The 21,629-nt window shown below is 39.5% G+C and overlaps 1 protein-coding gene across 1 annotated transcript in view; it reads left to right on the forward strand.

Moving 5' to 3' along the window:
- Positions 1 to 21,629, forward strand: part of LOC108697211 (PH and SEC7 domain-containing protein 1) — a 115,158-nt gene that overhangs the window by 43,930 nt on the left and 49,599 nt on the right. Inside the window, exon 9 of the mRNA XM_018227127.2 lies at positions 1,679 to 1,768. Within this exon, the coding sequence (XP_018082616.1) occupies positions 1,679 to 1,768 (90 nt within the window). The remainder of the gene's footprint in view (positions 1 to 1,678; positions 1,769 to 21,629) is intronic.

The raw sequence follows: 21,629 nt of genomic DNA on the forward strand, positions 1-21,629 counted from the left end.
ATTTGGGGAGCGGAGGAGCAGCTCATTTCCCATCCTCTAGGCAACAAGCAGAGCAGGGAATGAGTTAAAGCCGACATGTACTCAAGTACTTTTCCTACCCATCCTTTGCAAGTTTATATGCTGTATGTAAGGTTGTTTGTAAAGCTAGAGGCATAATCCTATAAACAATGCAGTATAAATTTAGGCACCAATTAAATCAGGCATGTCCAAAGTCAGGCCCGGGGGCCATTTGCGGCCCGTTTTAAAATTTACACCGTGCCTCAGCCTCCATCATGAAATGAATAATAATGCGACCCTTTAGCATAGTGCGATCAGGAATTGTGTAGCTGTAGCAGTAATATTTCAGCACATTAGTGAAGTGATCTGCCACTTGGTCTATCCTGCTGCCTATGTGCTGAAGGTATTAGCAATAGACACGTAGTGATGCGCTGCTCTCGCATATTTCTTTAGGGCTGAAGGTGGCAATAGACGTTCTGATGTGCCAGTATAGCAAACAAAAGAATTACCGTATATACTCGAGTATAAGCCGAGTTTTTCAGCATCCAAAATGTGCTGAAAAAGTCTACCTCGGCTTATACGCGAGTCAGTGGGCAGTAGTTCAGATTGCAGTCACTTTTAATCATTCCTATACCAACAGTTCGCTTGGGGAGAGACTGCAATATCACACAGCACCCTCTGTTGGTTATATGAAAGAATAACAGTGCGCCCTCTGTTGGTTATATGAAAGAATAACAGTGACTGCAATATCACACAGCACCCTCTGTTATATGAAAGAATAACAGTGCACCCTCTGTTGGTTATATGAAAGAATAACAGTGACTTCAATATCACACAGCGCCATCTCTTGGTTATATGAAAGAATAACAGTGACTGCAATATCACACAGCGCCCTCTGTTGGTTATATGAAAGAATAACAGTGACTGCAATATCACACAGCGCCCTCTGTTGGTTATATGAAAGAATAACAGTGACTGCAATATCACACAGCGCCCTCTGTTGGTTATATGAAGGATTAACAGTGATGGCAATATCACACAGTGCCCTCTGTTGGTTATACGAAAGATTAACAGTGATGGCAATATCACACAGCACCCTCTGCACATGGTAGTGGGACAGTGGGACAATGCAAACAGTAATCCGTTTGGCAATTCTCTGTCACCATCAACTTTGCAAAGAAGTCCAGTTGATCGCTGGGGGGTCGCTTTGGTGGAATGTGCGCTGCTGGGAGACAGGGCAGTAGTTGTGTCTTGGCTTATACTCAAGTCAATAAGTTTTCCCAGTTTTCGTAGGTAAAATTAGGTACCTCGGCCTATACTCGGGTCGGCTTATAGTCGAGTAGATACGGTATGTGAGAGTGGCGCGTTACCATGTGCCAGTACGTGCCTATTGCTAACACCTTCAGCACACAGGCAGCAGTATAGACCAAGTGGCAGATCATTTCACTAATGTGCCCAAATATTACTGCTACGATTACTCAATTCCTGTAATTTAATGTTAATGGTTCAAAGAATGTCTGGCTGAATGGTCAGCCCCCACACATTTTCACCTCACCAAATCTGGCCCTCGTTACAAAAAGTTTGGACACCCCTGAATTAAATGATTTTATCATTAATGCACTTGAGTCACTATATGTAGCTCTGCATAATGCTCAACTTGTAAAACTTTTACTGTTTTTAGAATATTGGCAAGAGGATGTCCTGCTCAGAATTTATTGGAAACTTGGAAGGTCTGAATGGAGGGAAAGATTTTCCAAGGGAACTTCTCAAGGTAAGAGATGTATTTGATGGTTGTTGTATATGGGGAAAATGTTATGGTTTGTTAGTGTGTAAATGTAACATCATGATATAAAATGAATAAATGCTGCGCTAAACCAGTTGTTTCTTATGGTAATGGTACTGTATGTTCTTATCTTTCTCCATAATATCGCTCATAATACATGTTATGGATCCCATAATATGATATATCTGACTATGCTAAATAAAGTTTAGAAAATGTTTTTACCACTATAAGAATGTCACTTGGGCACAGTTAAAGATATTATTACACTTTAAAGACTCCTTTATTCAGGCTGGAAATGCATTTTATGATCAAAAGCTTTATTTTTGATGTAGTTCTAAAAAAGCTTCTTAAATGTTAGGTCTATTGCACATGGGACATTTTTATTTTCTACTACTAAGTCTGTGAATAAAATACCACAAAGAGCATTTAAATCTCCTTAAAAGTAATGTAAAGACAATATTTATAATTTCTTAATGCATTCTCTGTGGCAAGGATACCCAACCTTTTTAACCCGTGAGCAACATTCAGTAGTAACAGGAGTTGGGGAGCAACACCAGCATGAAAAATGTTCCTGGGGTGCCAAATAAGTGCTGTAATTGGGCATTTGGTAGACCCTATGTGGATTGTCAACCTACATTGAGGCTGTGTTTGGCAGTGCACCTGGTTTTTATACAACCAAAACTTGCCTCCAAGCCTGGAATTCAAAAATAGTCACCTGCTTTGAGGCCACTGGGAGCAACATCCAAGGAGTTGGAGATCAACATGTTGCTCACAAGCTACATATGCCATACGGAACAATCTTGCAGTATATACTGTTTGAAAATTCTCTGCCTTTTGCAAGAATGAACCGTTCAAATTTGTTGGGAAAATCATTTTTAATTGCTGCTACTAAAACTTAGTGAAAAAATTCCCCAAAGGTTTTTAAAAGTTCTTACAGGGGATCTTAAGGCAAAATTTATATTGCTAAATGCATTCTATATTTCATATGGATTGGTTTTTACAGTCTTGCAAATGGTAAATATTTTCATTTATTATATATTGCAAAATTGTTCCATATGGCTAAGAGAGTGTATTTGGCAGTTATTAATTTTTCCTTTAGATCCCCTTTACGGTGGCCTCACATGTACCAGCCTCACCAGTCTGGGTAAATATACAAACGCTTATATCACAGATAGGTATGTAAGCACCAGCCCCCTCATTACCAGCATCACGCTATAATAATAATAACGGGGTTATGCCTGGCCTTTGTCATCCTCTATAGTCAGTTTCATCAGAAGCCAGGTAACCTACAGGTATGTTTTTTTTTCGACTGTGGGAGGAAGCTAGCTGAAATATAGGGGTAAGTATAGGCTCAGCACACATTATAGTGACTTTATCGCTACTGAACAAAAGTAAGCAACACTTTTCATGATAAAAAATTGCCCCGTGCACATTTTTGACATTTTGCCCTCGATTATATATTTTAGCACACAAAGATTTTCTTCTTTGTGTACTAGTTTAGATTACATTATAGTAAGTCAGAGTCCAGCAGTGAACTGGGTTAGAAGTGCCAAGGAGGTGTGATGAAAGGCTTGTAGATGAATAGGGGAGGACCCGAATTAGAAGATAGGTAAATATCATTAACAATAACATTAACCTCACAGAGCAATAGTGTTTGGGTCCCCTTTAAGACTTGTTGTTACATTACCCCCTAAATGTTCAAAGAGCTCACTTTTAAAGCTGGCCATGAACGGGGCAATATAAGCTGCATACTGACCTGCGGTGGGCTTTGCTAACCCAGGTCTTCTAACAAAATTCCCCAAAGGTTTTTAAAAGTTCTTACAGGGGATCTTAAGGCAAAATTTATATTGCTAAATGCATTCTATATTTCATATGGATTGGTTTTTACAGTCTTGCAAATGGTAAATATTTTCATTTATTATATGTTGCAAAATTGTTCCATATGGCTAAGAGAGTGTATTTGGCAGTTATTAATTTTTCCTTTAGATCCCCTTTACGGTGGCCTCACATGTACCCTGCTGGTGGCAGGGGTGGAGTGGGGTTAGCCATGTGGAGGAGCTTGTGACATCCCAGTCCAACACTGTGACATCCTGACAGCCTGACCAATCAAACACTGGCCAGTTATCTATCAGGCAGATTTAAGCAGTACTCCACTGGGTTAATGATCAAATGAACGCCAAATGAGTTTAAGGTGTATGGCCAGATTAGAAATCATTAACATAGTATTCTTCAAAATTTACATTTTAGGATGTTTGTGTCTTTTCATAGGCCACTTTGGTCCAATTGTTTATCTAGACATCCACTAGGTGTGTATAATATCTGTTTATCTTTGAGAAATGTAGCTGAAGTTAATCGTTCTGTGTTCTACTCAAAACGTGAATGATGTACAGTCGCTTTGCAACATGATTCGAATAAAAGCAGCAGTCATTTTAGAACTGAAATATAATAATACTTTTTCTTTTTGCGTTGGAGTTGCCAGCTGCTGACATTGTGACTCATTTTACACAGTCCTTACCGCATTTTTCCCTATTGATTTGCAGAGTTTGTTTTTCGAACAGTATTCATTAATGAAGTCCTAGATTCAAATCATTATTTATCTATTTCTAATTCGCTGTGTCTGGAACATGGGATGAAATATTTGCTAGAGACAGAACATTGGTTCTTTTGTTTTAAGAGACAAATTTTTTATGAAAAGGCTTTTGTATCAGTGTGGAATATGCATGTAAATGTGTTCAAAACACAGCAGAGTTTAGAATTGTTTGTTTCACCAACAGCTGCTCAAGAAGAGATCCAGCTTTAAGTGAATAATCATTGCAAAGGAACAGAAATTGCTTCCTGGCTTGAAACACTGGCATGTACCAAGGCTAATTTAAAAAGAACAAGTACATAGATAGATAGATAGATAGATAGATAGATAGATAGATAGATAGATAGATAGAGACATATTTTAAGATAAACCAGATTAAATTTAAAATTTAGAGCCAAACATTTGTCACCCAATATTTTATATGCTTCAATCTAAAGAGAAAAATAAGAGCTCATTTACTAACGTATGCGCTAAATAGCACAAATGCAGTGGCTCATAGCAACCGATGAGCAATTTATTTAAAGGGGATGTTCACCTTCCAAACACTTTTTTCAGTTCAGTTATTTTCAGATTGTTCACTATAAACAAATACTTTTTTCAATTGATTTCCATCTTTATTTTTTAATGTTTTCCCAAAATAGAAGCTTAAAATTTAATGTTCCTGCCTCTGGTGTTTCAGTCTGGCAGCTCAGTGATCCCGGAGATTTTCTATTGTACGTGCCAAAAAACTACACCAGACATACCTAACGTTCCTTTTTGCTCTGGTTTATCCAATACATTTTTAAGGACAATCACATTTTAGAATATTGTTTAATTCCCTGTATGTGTGATTGTGTTCTCTATGTGTAGCAGATTTAAAATTTTGCTTCTGCTTGCCTGCCCTGTTATTAAACATGGATTTAACCACTAGATTGGAGAGAATTTCAGACGGCAGACCTTGAGGTTTTGTTTTTTTTTTCAAATTATAAGCTTTTATGCTCTTCATAGGTAAACCACAAAAACAGAATGGATGGGAAGGAAAAATAACAAAGCTGAAATATAATTTTGTGTATTATTTTGCTGTGACAGTCTGCATTGGTGCATATGTGCAGCTTTATTTCCATTCTGTTGTCTCCAATTATATAGTACTATGGTAATGCTTATTAAAGATTGCCCAGAGGAAGAGTATCCATGGTAATATGCTCAAAATTATGTGAATTTATGGAATTGCACTGTATGTTCAAACTGGAAACATTTCATATTATTCCAGGTGTCAGTAATGCCATCAGCTTTCCCTAACTTCCGGGAATTTACGTAACAATTGCTTAGTCTAAAAAGAATCAAGGAAGCAACCAAAGGGTTTCAGCTCTGCAGTTTTAACCAGACCTCTGCCTGTATGTGTGAGATCCTGACATAGTGATTTTGGGGGTTATGTAATAAAAGGTTTATAGGTTCATAACCCATCAGATATTTGCTTTCAAACAGAACAGTAGATGCTACCTTCATAATTGATTTATATGGGGTAAAAGATAGATTACATTAAACCCAAATGTGTTTATGAAATAAAAGCAGGGTTGCAACGTCACCCATATAATGCCGACCATATATTGAATCCACATCCTGCATGGCTAGTTTGCAATTCATTTAGATGCATGCTGCATGGCTGCACATAAATCAGTTCAGTCTGCAGAATGTATCTCAATTAATTCCTAATTAGCCATGCAGGATATGGATATAATATGTGACCAGTATTAAAGTAGTTGGCAATCCTTAATATAAGTCACAAAAGGGTATATTAAGTCATCTGCTCCCTTACCTCCTATCACCCAATATTTATAATCTCTGACTAAATCACCTGCCCAATTGGTTGTTTTTTGTCATATGAGCGGCATTGATTCAACCTGTAAGCAAAATTAGTATACTATGGGTTTTTCTGAAAAAATAGCATCATTTATATAGATGCTAATTTTCATTGTGCCATTTATTATCAACCATTATTGATGGGCTGTTCAGCCGGAAGCCTGCAGTGCCCACCGGCAATCCCCCATCTGTCCCAATCCCCCATTTGCCCCAGCATTCCCTGGGCCTTGTGCCATTGCACATAGCAAAAACACAATTCATGCTGCAGACCAGACAAGTCTACCTTGGCATCCTTCAAAAGGTGGAGCCTCCAGTCCCTTCAAATTCAGACTGCCAGGACACTCATAGCAGCGCATTTGTACAATAAGTACCAGCACTCATATCAGCCTACTAGGAGTTTTACTTATATTTATATAAAACTATTTGGAAAAACTAATGAAGGTCTACAGGTTGGGCAGTGGTAGTGATGTCCAGTTTTACCCCACTCTACCCTTGTCTATTTTGAGCAGCCCCCAGCAGTATTAATTACCCTGTCACACAATTGGTCCGTGACCTCTAGCCGAATGAGGCACAGTACAACATTACCTCCCCTCAATAGTCACCATAGGAATTCAAGAAAAACACAAAGACATGTTTATAAGAAAACCTTTTTAGTGGTCACAGGATTTATTAACATTAACAGCCAATTGTGGTTTGGGCATTCCTAACAGCAAATGATCCAGAGGAAGGAGAAACCCCCCAGTGCTCGGCCAATCTGCACTGAAGGGAAAAAATTCCTTCCTGACTCCAAACATCAGCCAGTTTTATGACTTAATATTCTATTTGTGACTCTACACACACACACACCATACCCCTGCACGTACCCACCCATCTACACATACACCAGCCTACCCATCCGACTACACATGCATCCACCCCGTACTCACATAGCTCCACCCACCTATACATGCACTCCACTACACATACCCTTCACATGCATGCACTAACTCACCCAACCCCCCATACCCTATGCATACCCCTCACCACATGCTACCCTGCACATTTTAGTATACATCTACCCACCCACTACTCAAACAGCCACCCACCTCTTTCACACATACCCAACCACACATGCACGCAACTATCCACCCATTACACAAGCACCCGACCACCCACCCCCTTCACGCACCCAACCACACATGCATGCAATTATCCCCCACTTACACAAGAACCCACTCCTACCTACTCACACACCCAACCCAATACATACACACATGCTTCCCATCCAACCACACAACCACTCATCTCATATACACTCACACAAGCATCCACCCACTACACACCCACAAATGTATTCACCTCCCTACTCACTCAACTGATCCAGAGGAAGGAGAAACCCCCCCCCCCAGTGCTCGGCCAATCTGCACTGGAGGGAAAAAAATCCTTCCTGACTCCAAATGACAGTAGGTTTTTTACACCCTGGATCATGTTTTATGCTACAGGGGGGGGGGGAGACACACAACCAGGTTAAACACACATACACGTACTCACATACACGACTACACACACATACAAAGACCTGGAAGGGATGTTAAGGAATGGATTTAGGGACGGTTTGTGCCAGCAGAATGTTCTTCTGTTGAATGGCTGAAAAGAAAAGGTTCAGAAATTATTGAAATAAGAATAAATTAGAGACAAATACTTGTTTTTATGACATAAAAGGCTTATTCTGGATCTACAGGATATTAGGTTACTTGAATGGCACCTTTTATCCTTAGATTGATTACATAGTGCTAGTCAAGTTCCCAGTGTTAAATTCATTTCCAAAGGTTTATATCTAAGCCAGAGCTACAGCAGCCCTACGAGAGTTAATATAACTCTCCAACTTATTGGCCCACTTGAGAATCAGTAGTGTTATCTGCAGACTTTGCCAGATCTCTATCCAGAGTCAGCAACCTAGTACAACCTAGAGGCAATCATGCATTGGCCTATCAGTAAGGCAAGGGTCAATACTCACTATGACTGCCTTTCTGTTGTTCAGATCATTTGGGCAGGCATATGATTGAGCTGCACGGGCACAGGGCACTGACAGATGAAAAGCTATTCCAGTAAATAAATAAATTACCCAAACTCTTTGGAGCCTCTTCATAATTGCTCTTTTCACTCTTTGTCTAAGGGTTGGCTGCACCACTGTAGGAGGCATCTCTTTCGTGATCCTTTTCAGGAGCAGCCTCCTCTTCTTGCTCCTCCCCAGGAGCGTGGTCTTCTAGCTCCTTGCCAGGAGCGTGGTCTTCTTGCTCCTTGCCAGGAGCATGGTGTTCTTGTTACTTGCCAGGACCCTCCTCTTCTTGCTCCTCACCAGGAGCGTGATCTTCTTGCTCCTCCCCAGGAGCGTGGTCTTCTTGCTCCTCCCCAGGAGCATGGTCTTCTTGCTCCTGGCCAGGATCATGGTGTTCTTGCTCCTTGCCAGGAGCCTTCTCTTCCTGCTCCTTGCCAAGAGCATGATCTTCTTGCTCCTTGCCTGGAGCTTCCTGCCCTTCACACTCCTTTCCAGGAGCCGCCTCCTCTTCATGCTCCTTTCCAGGAGCCGCATCCTCTTCGTGCTCCTCTCCAGGAGCAGCCTCCTCTCCTTGCCAGGAGCTTGGTCTTCTTGCTCCTTGCCAGGAGCGCGGTCTTCTTGCTCCTTGCCAGGAGCATGGTGTTCTTGCTCCTTGCCAGGAGCCTCCTTTTCTTGCCCCTCACCAGGAGCGTGATCTTCTTGCTCCTTGCCAGGAGCTTCCTGCTCTTTGCACTCCTCTCCAGGAGCCGCCTCCTCTTCGTGCTCCTCGCTGCCTCCTCTTCTTTCTCCTCCCCAAGAGCGTGGTTTTCTTGCTCCTAGCCAGGAGCATGGTGTTCTTGCTCTTTACCAGGAGCCTCCTCTTCTTGCTCCTCACCAGTAGAGTGATCTTCTTGCTCCTTGTCAGGAGCTTCCTGCTCTTCTTCGCACTCCTCTCTAGGAGCCGCCTTTTCTTTGTCATGCTCCTCTTTTTGCATTACAGCAGGAGCTGCCGCTTGTTCTTCAGTGGTTCTGAAGGGAAAAAATACATATGTTTTATTTGTTTCCAAAAGTGTTGACACGACAATTATGGCCACTGGAGGAATAATATACTTTGAACCAAGTGTGTGTGCTATTACTGAGCTGAGTAGGTTACATGCTCTGTGTTGTGGAATTCCCTGCCAGGTAATGTTGTGATGCCAGATTTGTACATGCCTGTAAGGGTGGCTTGGTTTTGCACAACAATAATATATATAATAATTTAATACTTAGGGGCAGATTTATCAAAGGTCGAGGTGAATTTTCGAATGAAAAAAAAAATCAAATTTCTAACTATTTTTTGTGTACTTCGACTAGGGAATAGTCCAAATTCGATTTGAATTTGAAAAAAATTCAAAAATCGAAATTTATGTACTGTCTCTTTAAAAATTTGACTTCGTCCATTTGCCATCTAAAACCGAATTGCTGTTTTAGCCTATGGGGAACCTCCTAGAACCTATTTGGAGTCAATTGGTGGACTCTGAAAAATCAAAGTTTTTTTGGGAAAGACTTTGAATCGAATTCGATCGAATGCTCTAAACGGACATATTCGACATAAAAAAAAACTTCGACTTAATTTCGTTTGGTCTTTTTGAATTCGTATTTCAAAGTTTTTTCAATTCGAAAATACTCTGTATTGATCTGGCATGTTATGATTAGCGTATTTAGTAGTAGATAAATAGAAAATATTAAACAATGATCTGATATTGTAAATATTCCTGAGCTTCCACATGTTATGATAGGAAAGTACCAGTTGGAAAAATGCCCAGAAGCCCCTCATGTGTAATTGTTCTGTCTGCAGAAGATTGTTCAAAGCTAATTATTAAGTGATTATTATGGGTTACTGCATTAGCACTATATATTCTTGTAAATATCTGTATATAAACTGATGGATAGTACAGGTATAGGATCTGTTATCTGGAAACACGTTATCTAGAAAGCTCCAAATTAAAGGAAGACCATCTCACATAGGGCATATGTATCAAAAAGTGAAGTTAGAGATCACCACTCTCCTTTCATTTCTATGATTTTTTGAAAGGGCTATTTATCAAACGGTGAACTTTCACTTTTACCCATTCATAAATGCACTTTCCCATAGATAGGAATGGAGAGTAGCGGAATTCCACTCTAGCGGACTATGGTTATCTCTAACTTCACTTTTGAATAAATATACCCTATAGAAGTCATTTTAATAAAATAAATTTAAACATTTTAAACGATTTCCTTTTTCTCTGTAATGTTAAAACAATACCTTGTACTTGATCCTAACCAAATATATACTGTAATTAATCCTTTGTGCAAGCCTACTAGGATTAATGTTTAAATGATTTTTTGGTAGACATAAGATATGAAGATCCAATTTACCAGAAGAGCTCTTATCCAGAAAACCCCAGTCCCGTGCATTCTGGATAACAGGTCCCATACCTGTATATATTTTTTCAACAACCAAATATTGGCACAAGCTCACACTACAGGTTAATGTTTCCTATAGTCTGAGTATATTGGGCAGAATTTGACAATCGTTACCTCCAAAAAAGCAGCATGGACAGAGATCAGAGAACTTACATTCCGGAGTTGTACTCCATGAGACACCTCCCTTCTGGCGCCATCTGTGTGAGAAGAGACTTCATGTTGAATACTGCTTTGTATCAAAACTATTATTGTGGCCATGCTGTCCCATGTAACAAAAATAAATGCAGTGTCTGTGAATAAATGCATACTGCATTGCAACATTCTTAAAGCAAGTTTTACAATAATAATGTTAATTATTGTAGGGAGACAGTAAATAATTAGGGATGCACTGAATCCAGGATTCGGTTCGGGATTCGGCCAGGATTCTGACTTTTTCAGCAGGATTCGGACGAATTCTCGTGACTTTTTGTCATAAAACAAGGAAGTAAAAATTGTTTTCCCCCTCCCACCCCTAATTTGCATATGCTAATTAGGATTCGGTTCGGTATTCAGCCAAATCTTTCGAGAAGGATTCCGGGGTTCGGCCGAATCCAAAATAGTGGATTCGGTGCATCCCTATAAATAATAAACTCTTTAATAAAGATAATAATAATAACACTTACAGAATGCAGAGACCCATCACTGATAGAGGCATAAGTGCCTTCAAGCTCTTCCAGTTGTCTCTGTAACATAAAATAAAGTAGCAGTGTGAGAAAGCAATCTATTATTCAATGCTATTCCTCTTGAAATCAGACCTATAATGGAAAGGCTGATTCCAGAGTAAATTCTCCAAGACCAAATAGTTTTTATGACTCGTCATTATAATTCTAACTGACCTCTTAGAACTAATTTACAATGACTCACTTCTAAGAAATCATTATATAATATTTAATAGCACAGCAGCAATATCATCTTAGTGCCACCTGCAAAGCAGATATGAGGCAGCACCACTGTGCAGTTACCATTCAGCTGCCGTTTCACTATAGGCCACCAAATTATTCCATTATATTAGGCACATGGATTGTACCATTTCCAGTTACTTCTATAGTCACATGGACTTTAGGAAAACTGATGCCTCACATATTAGCTTTAGGACAATGAAAGACATGGGAATGAGTCACCCGTGTTTTCCCACCAGCCATTTGCACTATTGCCAGTAGGAATGAATTTGAAGGATATTAGTCACCTAAGGAAGAAGAGATTCATCTCAGGTAACTAATCTCCATGTCTGTTATTGCCCTTATTCACACTGACCCGTGGCTCTGTAAAGCCCATTATAGTAATCAAAGCAGCACGTTTAAGTATGATTCAGTGCAGCTCTGGATTTTCACATTCAGTGTAGCCTTATGCCATGTGATCATGTGGAGCAAAGATCCAGACATAAAATATGTTGGGGCAAAAGTTGGAATTTGTATATCATTCTTCGTATATATGTAAACATTTTGGATTCCTTACCACAAAAAAATTCCATTGAGGATTAATAAAATGTTCAAATATTGCATTGTATTTATACTATATTCATTAAGCAGATACTATGGGGCTCATTCATTAGGTTCGAGTGGAATAGAAGAAAAAATACTTCGAATTTCGAAGTGTTTTTTTTGGCTACTTCGACCATCGAATGGGCTACTTTGACCTTCGACTACGACTTCGACTTCGAATCGAAGGATTCAAACTAAAAATGGTTCAACTTTTCGACCATTCTACAGTCAAAGTACTGTCTCTTTAAGAAAAAACTTCGACCCCCTAGTTCGCCACCTAAAAGCTACCGAAGTCAATGTTAGCCTATGGGGAAGGTCCCTATAGGCTTGGCTATCTTTTTTTGGTCAAAGGATAATCCTTCGATCGTTGGATTAAAATCCTTCGAATCGTTTGTTTCGAAGGATTTAATCGTTCGATCAAACTATTTGCGCAAAATCCTTCAACTTCGATATTCGAAGTCGAAGGATTTTCATTCCCCAGTCGAATATCGAGGGTTAATTATCCCTCGATATTCGACCCTTGATACATTTGCCCCTGTGTGATGATAAAGGGTCCAATAATGCATTGCAGTAGTCAGATATTTTGGCACTGCTTTTTAATAAATAGGCCATTTGAGTGGAGCTATTGCCCAAAATCCATACAGTTTGGGAGGTATATAGCTGACTCCCAGAACACCCACAGCTTGCACTTCATTAAATAACACTAGGTGGATAGGGGAGAGCTCTATCTTTATCATATGCCTGTGTCAGCCATTAAATACCACTTGCTTGTCAGTGCTGCATTCTGCATCTTGCAGCAGATTCTGAATTTGGCACAAGGTACAGAACACAGACCAATTAGTAGACCAATTGCTAAGTGCATGAGCCCTAAGGTATGCAATTGTCCTCTTTCATTGCTCATGTACTTGCCCTTCAGGTAAAGCTTAATGATTCCCAAACATATAATAAGATCATTTTTATTTTACTTACAAGTCGGGGATCCTTTCCGACACACGGTCTGTAATGATGTTCTGCAGGGAAAAATAAATTTCTATTAAACACTGAGCTAAAGAAGGTTAATGAATTCACTTATAATAAAGTAATGCTGCAACATTGATAATTACAAAAGCCATGTTTGCACCCTTACCATGTCTTACATTTTTTTAATTAAAGTGTCATATTCTGTAGACAATTCTCATTTAATAGGGTTATAAACCACTAGGCAGCCCTGTCAACACCAAAACCAGTGTTTTTTTCCTCCTACTTCTTTAGAAACAAACTGGCCCATGGTACGTCCCTAAAGAGTGCCTCAGCAGACCAAGAAAGTGGCTTGGGTACACATATGCACATAAAGAGCGAATGCCGCAACTTGCTCATTATGCACATGGGCGTGATATCAGAAGAGCATTATGCGCATGTGCTATGCACGACATGGCTGCTCGCACTGGGAGCTCCCTAGCAATGTGCTAATACTGGTTTTGGGGGGCAGTTTAATAAAAAAACAACTGTTACCCCCAACCGGAGTGTGGGCTCTGTTAGCACGCAGCTTTGGTTGGGGATAATATATTTGCCCAACAGGTGCCCTTTAAGGAATTGGTGATTAATATCAGATTTTACCATAATAAGAGACAAGAACGAGACAATGTCCGTATCCTCTATCCTGAAGCGCTAAAAACTGCAATGGAAATACTGTAGATGAAGGAAAAGAGCATTAGAGACCCAAATCTAAATGGATGTAAATAATGATCACAATCATTCTGACTTTAAGGAGGATAGTGAGAGAAAAGGATTTTGATGGCACATACATGCCAAGAATAAGTATTATGGCCCATGCAGTGGTGCATTATTTGTTTTATCCCCAATATTGTGCATTATATTTTTAAACATAACAGCACTGTACTGGAACTTGCAGATTGGATTCACTGATGGGAGCCTAACATATTGGTTCCCTTTCAGTGAATCAGCCATTCCTTGTCCTTTAATACAATTCTACATCTGCACAGGGGTAAATGGTATAGCTGCTGTACAGACAGAGAGTTGCATATGTAGAAGGTATATATATAGAATAGTGAAAGGGAAACTGGTTCAGATAAGAATGTTTTGTACAGATGAGACAGGCATTAACTGAAGCGCCATTATTTTGTCTTCTGACTCTCCGCAACCTAAAAGCACTGATAAAAATGGACATTATATTAGGAATTGTAATAGTACACAAGGAATGCTGACTCTTAAAATGTTACAATTTAATCCAGGGGCTGTTCAACTTTGAGTAAACTTTTACTATGACATAGAAAGTGATATTCTGAGACAATTTGCAATTGGTTTTGTTTTTCTGTTGTTTATGCTACAGTAGTTCAGTTAGTTAGCTTTTTGTTAAGCGGCTCTCCAGTTGGTAATGTCAGCAAGAGGGCCTTAAAATACAGATGAGTAATAAAAAGTAGCATTAACAATAAATTTATAACCTTACAGAACATTTACTTTTAGTTGGGGTCAATGACCCCCTTTTGATAGCCGAAAAGAGTCAGAAGAAGAAGGCAAATAATTCATAATTCAAATTCATAATTCAAAAAAATAAATCATGAAGGTCAATTGAAAAGTTGCTTAAAATTGCCCCATATATAGAATACAAAAAGTTAACTTTGAAATACCCTTTTAAGTCTGTCTAAGGTACAGGGGATGCTGGGGAAAAATGAATGACCTCCTGATCTCATGAGATAAGAGACTTTGTTTATTAGATTTGCAAGAGAAGAGAACTTACAGGAAGTTCGATGTGTAGAACAGAGGGGCTGGCACAAGGCCAGGGTACCCTTGAGGCGTCTCCCTCAGTTGATTTTGGTTTTAGTCAACACAAACAGTTTAGTTAAGAATGTAATAAACGAAACTGTGAAGAAACCAGAAAAAAACAGTCCAAATTCGGTATACCCCCGAAGATCACACCAAAAAGCAGGTCACGAAATGATGCCCATAGACTTGTATGGTGTCGTGCATCAAAAAAAAAGACGCACAACAAAAATATTTCGCTGCGCAACAAAAAATTTTTGACGCCAATAGACTTTAATGGGTGTCGGCGACATTTCGATGGCTGCAAATTTTTATTGAAATGGGTCAAATTCGCCCATCCCTACAAGGCAGACATCTAGCTATTTTACCCTAAACTTGAGTTTTTTGCATTTCAGCTGGTACAGGACCTCAGTTTATAACATGGACAGCACTAGCCAGTCAGAAATGAGCACTGGACACCTTTATACTGATGTCAATAAAGGATTCTTGACCCAGTTCAAGGAAAGACTCATTGATTTGTTAGATTCCTATCTGCTGTTTAGTAGCCATTTACGCTAATTATGGCAGGAAAGCAACACATTTATCTCCACAGCTAATAACCACAGTTAATATGTGGTTGCTAGGCTCCCTGACCATAGCAACCAGTCATTTGTGTCAGAATGATGTATGAATGAGATATAGCTTGTATAGAAAGATAAGCATTCAATATTAGTGAAAATAACAATTTGCCCAACAATTGGCTTTGTTTAGTGTTTTACTGTTGCTAGTGACCCCAGCAACCAGTTGACAATTAGATTTAATCGCTTCAATAGTAAGAAATTACACCATCTGCCATAGATATTTAATCCAAAACAACACTTGCCATGTACCAAATGTTTGGAGGTAAAGTACAGGAAATGTACTCATAAATGTTATTCTGTAAATAAGTAAAAAGAATTGGACTATATTGAAATATGTTTAGTTTCATGTTTCATGGGTTGGTAGATAAGCACAGGGCAAACCTATGGTATGGTATGGCACAGGGCTCCCTAAATGTATTTTTGGTGGAAGCCGGGGGGGGCAAGTACGGGGTCATGAAATGCTTAGGGGGCAAGTATTGGGGCATGACATGCTTGGGGGGAGGCAAGTACTGTGTCTGTCATGAAATGCTTGGGGGCAAGTACTGGGTCATGAAATGCTTGGGGGTGAGTACTGGGTCATGAAATGCATTACTAACAACACTAATGCTCATTGGACAATCATGTATGCACATGGGCCATTTATTTATATATTTAAAATGTCAAACAAGCAAAATCCATGATAGGCCAACAGGCATTACACATACTGTACCATCCCCTCCATAGTTGTTCCCCCTACCGTAACCACATAGCTCTATTGTCCTGAAGTAAACCAGCAAGCTCTTCTTCTGCACCAAATGTTTCTCTAGAAGCACCTTCTTTAAAGGGGTGGTTCACCTTTAAGTTAACTTGTAGTATATTTAAGCAACTTTTCAATTGGTCTTCATTATATATTTTTATATAATTTTATGTTTTTGAATCATTGGCTTTTTTTTCTGACTCTTTCCAGCTTTCAAATGGGGGTCATTGACCCCCTCTAAAAACAAATACGCTCTGTAAGGCTACACATTTATTGTTATTGCTACTTTTTTTCATCATTCTTCTTTTCAAGCCCTCTACTATTCATATTCCAGTGTCTTATTCAAATCAGTGCATGGTTGCTAGGGTAATTTGGACCCTGGCAACCAGATTACAGAAACTGCAAACTCGAGAGCTGCTGAATAAAAATCTAAATAACTCATAGAGGGTCACTATATCATTTAATTTGGGAATGTCCAATGATTACGGTATATAGGGAGGATGTACATAGACAATTAACAAAAGTTATCAGTAAAGATATAAGAAAAAATCCGATAACACATTTGTTGGGAAAACCCTTGGAAGGGATAGCTAGCACTTCCCAGAAATTAGTCAACCATATATTGACTGCAGCATGTATTACTATAGCAGCCAAATGGAGATCAGCAACCATCCCCTCAATTATGGAAATCCATAGAAAGCTTGTCACAAATATGCGTTTCGAGAGTGTGGTTGCTCATATCCAAAACAAAACCCCTACATTTTTAGTTATATGGGCTCATAGTTAAACCAGCTGATTTATAATTTGCCCTTAATGAAACAGGTATAAAGGTGAGAGGGATACTACTTAATCCTTGTGCTGAGGGTGGGATTGTGATTCATTTCGAGAAATAATGGCATGATTGGGCCAATGTCCGAAAAAGAAAGATTACCAGTTTCCCAAGAACAATATATTGAATACACAGAAGAAATAAATAAAGGTGGACCAGTTGATGTTATTTGAATTAAATTTTTGTTTAACTGACATTACAGTATGTAATGGTATTTAAAAATGGATACCAAAATACAGTGATAATGTCATCGTTGTAAAGTGTGAAAGGGACACTGTGGGTATCCATACTATGCAATGTTTTCTTTAGGCAACTGATGTAAACTTGATTTTATCCAATAAAAAATCTAAGTTACAAAAAAAAAAAAGCTAAACTCAAAAACCACAAATAATAAAAAATGAAAGCCAAATAGAATTTGTCTCGGAATATCACTCTGTACAACATACTAAAAGTTATTTTAAAGGTGAACAACCCCTTTAATCCTCTTCTTGTGCTTTTCTTTGAGCTCTCATTCCCAACTTTAGCTCCTATAGGTACTGTTCCCCCTCGCAAACCCTCCTTTTGCACCAGCGTAACTGCCAGCTTTTTACTGTCCCTTTTCCGTCACAATGACTAACAACTCTGCACCAGGTATGAGGACTTCCCTACATCCACCACCCATAGCTTCCTACCAAAGTTAAATATATTTAAAGCAGTTCTGTTTTCAGCTACAACTCCCATTAAAGCTCACACAGAGAAGGAAGAGTTGTAGCAGTGGTTAGGATCAGGGACCAAGAGATGTGCATGCCACCCTGCCCAATAATGTCATGCTGAGAGTGCCATGAGCCATGCTGTGTGCCAAACGCGCCTTTTTCTTTAAAATATTTCTTTATATTTAATGGAACAGCCCTCCGATGCCTATATGATAAAAAAAACATTTCTGAAACTCACTTAACCTGCTGCCAGATATTTTTCTATCAAATCCAGTATTGGTGGGGGGTAGGAGGGTGATGTTACATGCGTGCCATTGCGCCGTGACGTCCATCCTCCAACGTTATGCATATGCCCAAATGGAGGCCCTCAAAGGTCAGTTGCCTAGGGCAGCACCAGACCTAAATACTTTATTGTGCACGCTGACCTTGCACTTTGCCTTAAATCAGACACAACTTTTTCCAAGTCTGCTTGTCATTTCAGGTGTTCAACACTAAAATGATACGTGCCTCCACTCCTTTAGACACAAGTTCCGCTGTGCCTATTAATGCAGGGTGCAATGGGAACCCTGAAGCTACCTGAATACAATGTAATTTTTCTTAGCGCACACCTGTAGTTCACCAGTCCTGCAATGGTGGTGCGTTCTTCCGTCAACCCGGCCGGGTCCCCAGTGACGCAACCCTGAAGCTACCACTTGGTCCAGAGGTGGCAGTAGCTCCAGAGTTCCCCTACATCAATAAGTGCGGTCTAAGCGGTGCCACGGAAGGTGGAGGACTGCAAGTGATGACATTATGGGACAGGGTCAATGATCTCACAGGGCGGGAAATTGAGTTGATAGGGATGGGAAGCATATGGATTGGGGGCAGTTGACGAGCTGCATTTGTAAAGAGTGGGGACAGAGCTTAAAAGTAAGTTGAAAGTTTAGTCAGATGGGCACGTATATGATTTTGTAATAAAGGGTGTCAGATTGATGATCAATATGATTACAAGCCTTTAAGTATGTTTTGTCCTTTCCTACAATGCTAAGTAGTTCTACGATACAAAAAAAAGGCCACAATATGATTGTTCAGACTTTATTTTGGGGTAAATGGATGGCAGACCTTCCAGATATGTGTTGTGTTCTCTCCCACAATCTGCTGCTGTCTAGCCCTCTAAAACTATGGAGTGGTGCACCACACTAAACAACCAGCAGCATTATGAACTTTACAAGTGTTCAGTGATTCAGAGCTCACATGTTCCAGTGAAACTGAGCACTTTACAGCAAGGGTAATGCATGAAAAACATATGCTGCTTCCATTCCAACCATAAATTTCATAATTAAAAGTGATATTCGAGGGGTGTGGCTATAAAGTGGGTATGGTTACTGCTGCACACTCTCTAAATTTTCCTCTTTCCAAAATTGAGCGGTATGTAACAGTAATAAAAACACCTTAAAGGAACAGTTTGGTGTAAAAATAAAAACTGGGTAAATAGATGTGCAAAATAAAAAATGTTTTTAATATAGAAAGTTAGCCAAAAATGTTATGTATAAAGATTGGAGTTGCTAACATAATAGAACAGACTTCCTGCTTTTTAGCTCACTAACTCTGAGTTAGAGGGGCCACATGAAGACGGAATGTAGAGAAACAGATGCTGAGAGGGATAGTGAACATAAGCTTGATTTTTTCAGAAACAATGCAGAATATTTAATTGACTGTATTTACAAGGTTTCTTATTTCAGTATGCTAAAGCTTATATAATATTTTAATAGTTCCCCTTTAGCATTCAGCTCAAAATCGATTCAAAAAAGATTCAAAAGCAATGTCAAGTCACTGATTGGTTACTGCCTGGTAACCAATCTGTGGAAACCAAGAGACCTACAAAGCAGGAAGTAGTGTTCTGGCTATTATGTTAGATATCCAGTCACTCCAGCCTTTATACATTTCATTTTTGGCTAATTAACTATATTGAAAACTTTTTTTTATTTTGCACAGCCTATCTATTTACCCAGTTTTTATTTTTATACTGAACAATTCCTTTAATAGATTTCTCTTTATACGTGGAACCTTCCAAATACCGTAGAATTGTCTCTAGCAAATCCATGCCTCACCTGTTTTGTTTTTCAATGAAAATCTAGTGAATTTGAGGCATAAATATAAATAACTGTACCTGAGAGTTTGGCATTATTATAGAGTTCTTTACCTAAACCATCATCAGATTCACTATTGCTGAAGGAAAAACACAGGGCAAGTTAGATCATCTTTGCATTATTCCAGCATACTGGCAGCTAAAGGGGAACTAAAGCTGACTATACAGATAATAGCCTGCAGCATCAGCCCAACTCTGATTTGAGAACTACTGGGCAGCTTTATCTTTATAGGGAATAAACCAAACTAGATCCCTCTCTCTCTCTTATTTGGTAATAAAAGTAAGGCCTATAAAAAGACAAGTAAGGGGATTCTATGGCAGGCATATTGTAACAAAAACATAAATGCCTGAAACACTGGTACCATTGGAGTGTTTATGTTTTTAGCTGCAGAACTATCTTAGTGTACTTCCTTATCTCTCCCCTGCCCGTCCTGCTCTTTCTCTCTTCCGTGTGTGTGCTTTGCTGCATTACTGACTTACTTCTTCCATTCTCCCCCACAAAACATTTTGCTGCTGTGAATACTAATTGCCTGTACTGTTGAGATTCTTGCTATTGGTGGAATCCAGTGAGTGTAATTTTGATTCTCCTGCCTGCCCTGCTCTGTGAGATTGACTCACTCCTTATAGAGATCACAGCTGGCCTTCATCTGCAGCAGAAAGCAGCATAAGATAGAGGGGGAGGAGGAATAGTTTCGAGCCACACAAGAGCTCAATCCTGTTGTCATTGGTGACTGGCAGTGGGAGCGAAGCGCAGGGGAAAAATCATCTTCTTAAACGCAAATGAGTTGTGAGCTGTATGGTAGCAATGAGGAGGGAAGAATATTTTCAACAGGCATTCTCCCGGTCCCTTGCCATCTAACACATTCAGCCTGCATCCGATCTCATTCCCGCATCAGCACCAAGGAGGGCATCTCAACAAACCGTTTTCAGTAGAAGTGTTCCGATCTATTCACCCAGGGATTTTGCTATTTTATTCAGTCAAGACTGAACTAGGATTTCACTTTGCAAAGATGATTGGGGTGAACAGCATAAACAGCAGCGTTGGACGGCTTCGCTCTCGTTCACAGTGCTCAGTCCGCTATGGCCGTAACTACAGGGGGATGGAGACGTTATGTTATGGCTGGCCCCAACGTTCCAGAACACTGAAGCCTGTGCTGTACACTGATCTTGTGGTTAGCCGTCTTCAGAATCGAAGGAAGAAGAAATCAGTTAATGGCAAGGTTGGACCAATAAATCTTATCTTAAAGAATATATATTGGTGTGTCTGTGTGCAGGTAGACATTTAGATTTAGCTTGATTTATGTTCAAATGGGAGGAGATCACTTTCCTAAAGATCCTTCTAGGTCTCCTAAGTTTAATTTACTCTGTCAAGACATTTGACAGACACAAGAAGTCCAAATCCCTGTGCGACCCCCCCGTCTGTCTGTTAGTCTCTCGCTCACTCAGCCTCTGGTACCATCTATTCATCATCCATCCTCTCATTTATGACTTTGTTTAACAGTGGGAAATATGTTGCATTTTATGTTTATAAGGTCAGTACGAGATGCATGAAAAAAGTCTCCTTGTAATGCAATAGAGGAAAATTAGGTTAAGGGAAAGGGTTAGCAAAACAAGAGGAAATGGGACACAATGCAAAGAGTGTGCAAATAGGATCTGTAGCTTGCTTGCTGCATTTC

The sequence above is a fragment of the Xenopus laevis genome, chromosome 7S, assembly GCF_017654675.1.
Source record: "Xenopus laevis strain J_2021 chromosome 7S, Xenopus_laevis_v10.1, whole genome shotgun sequence".
Taxonomy (NCBI): Eukaryota; Metazoa; Chordata; class Amphibia; order Anura; family Pipidae; genus Xenopus; species Xenopus laevis.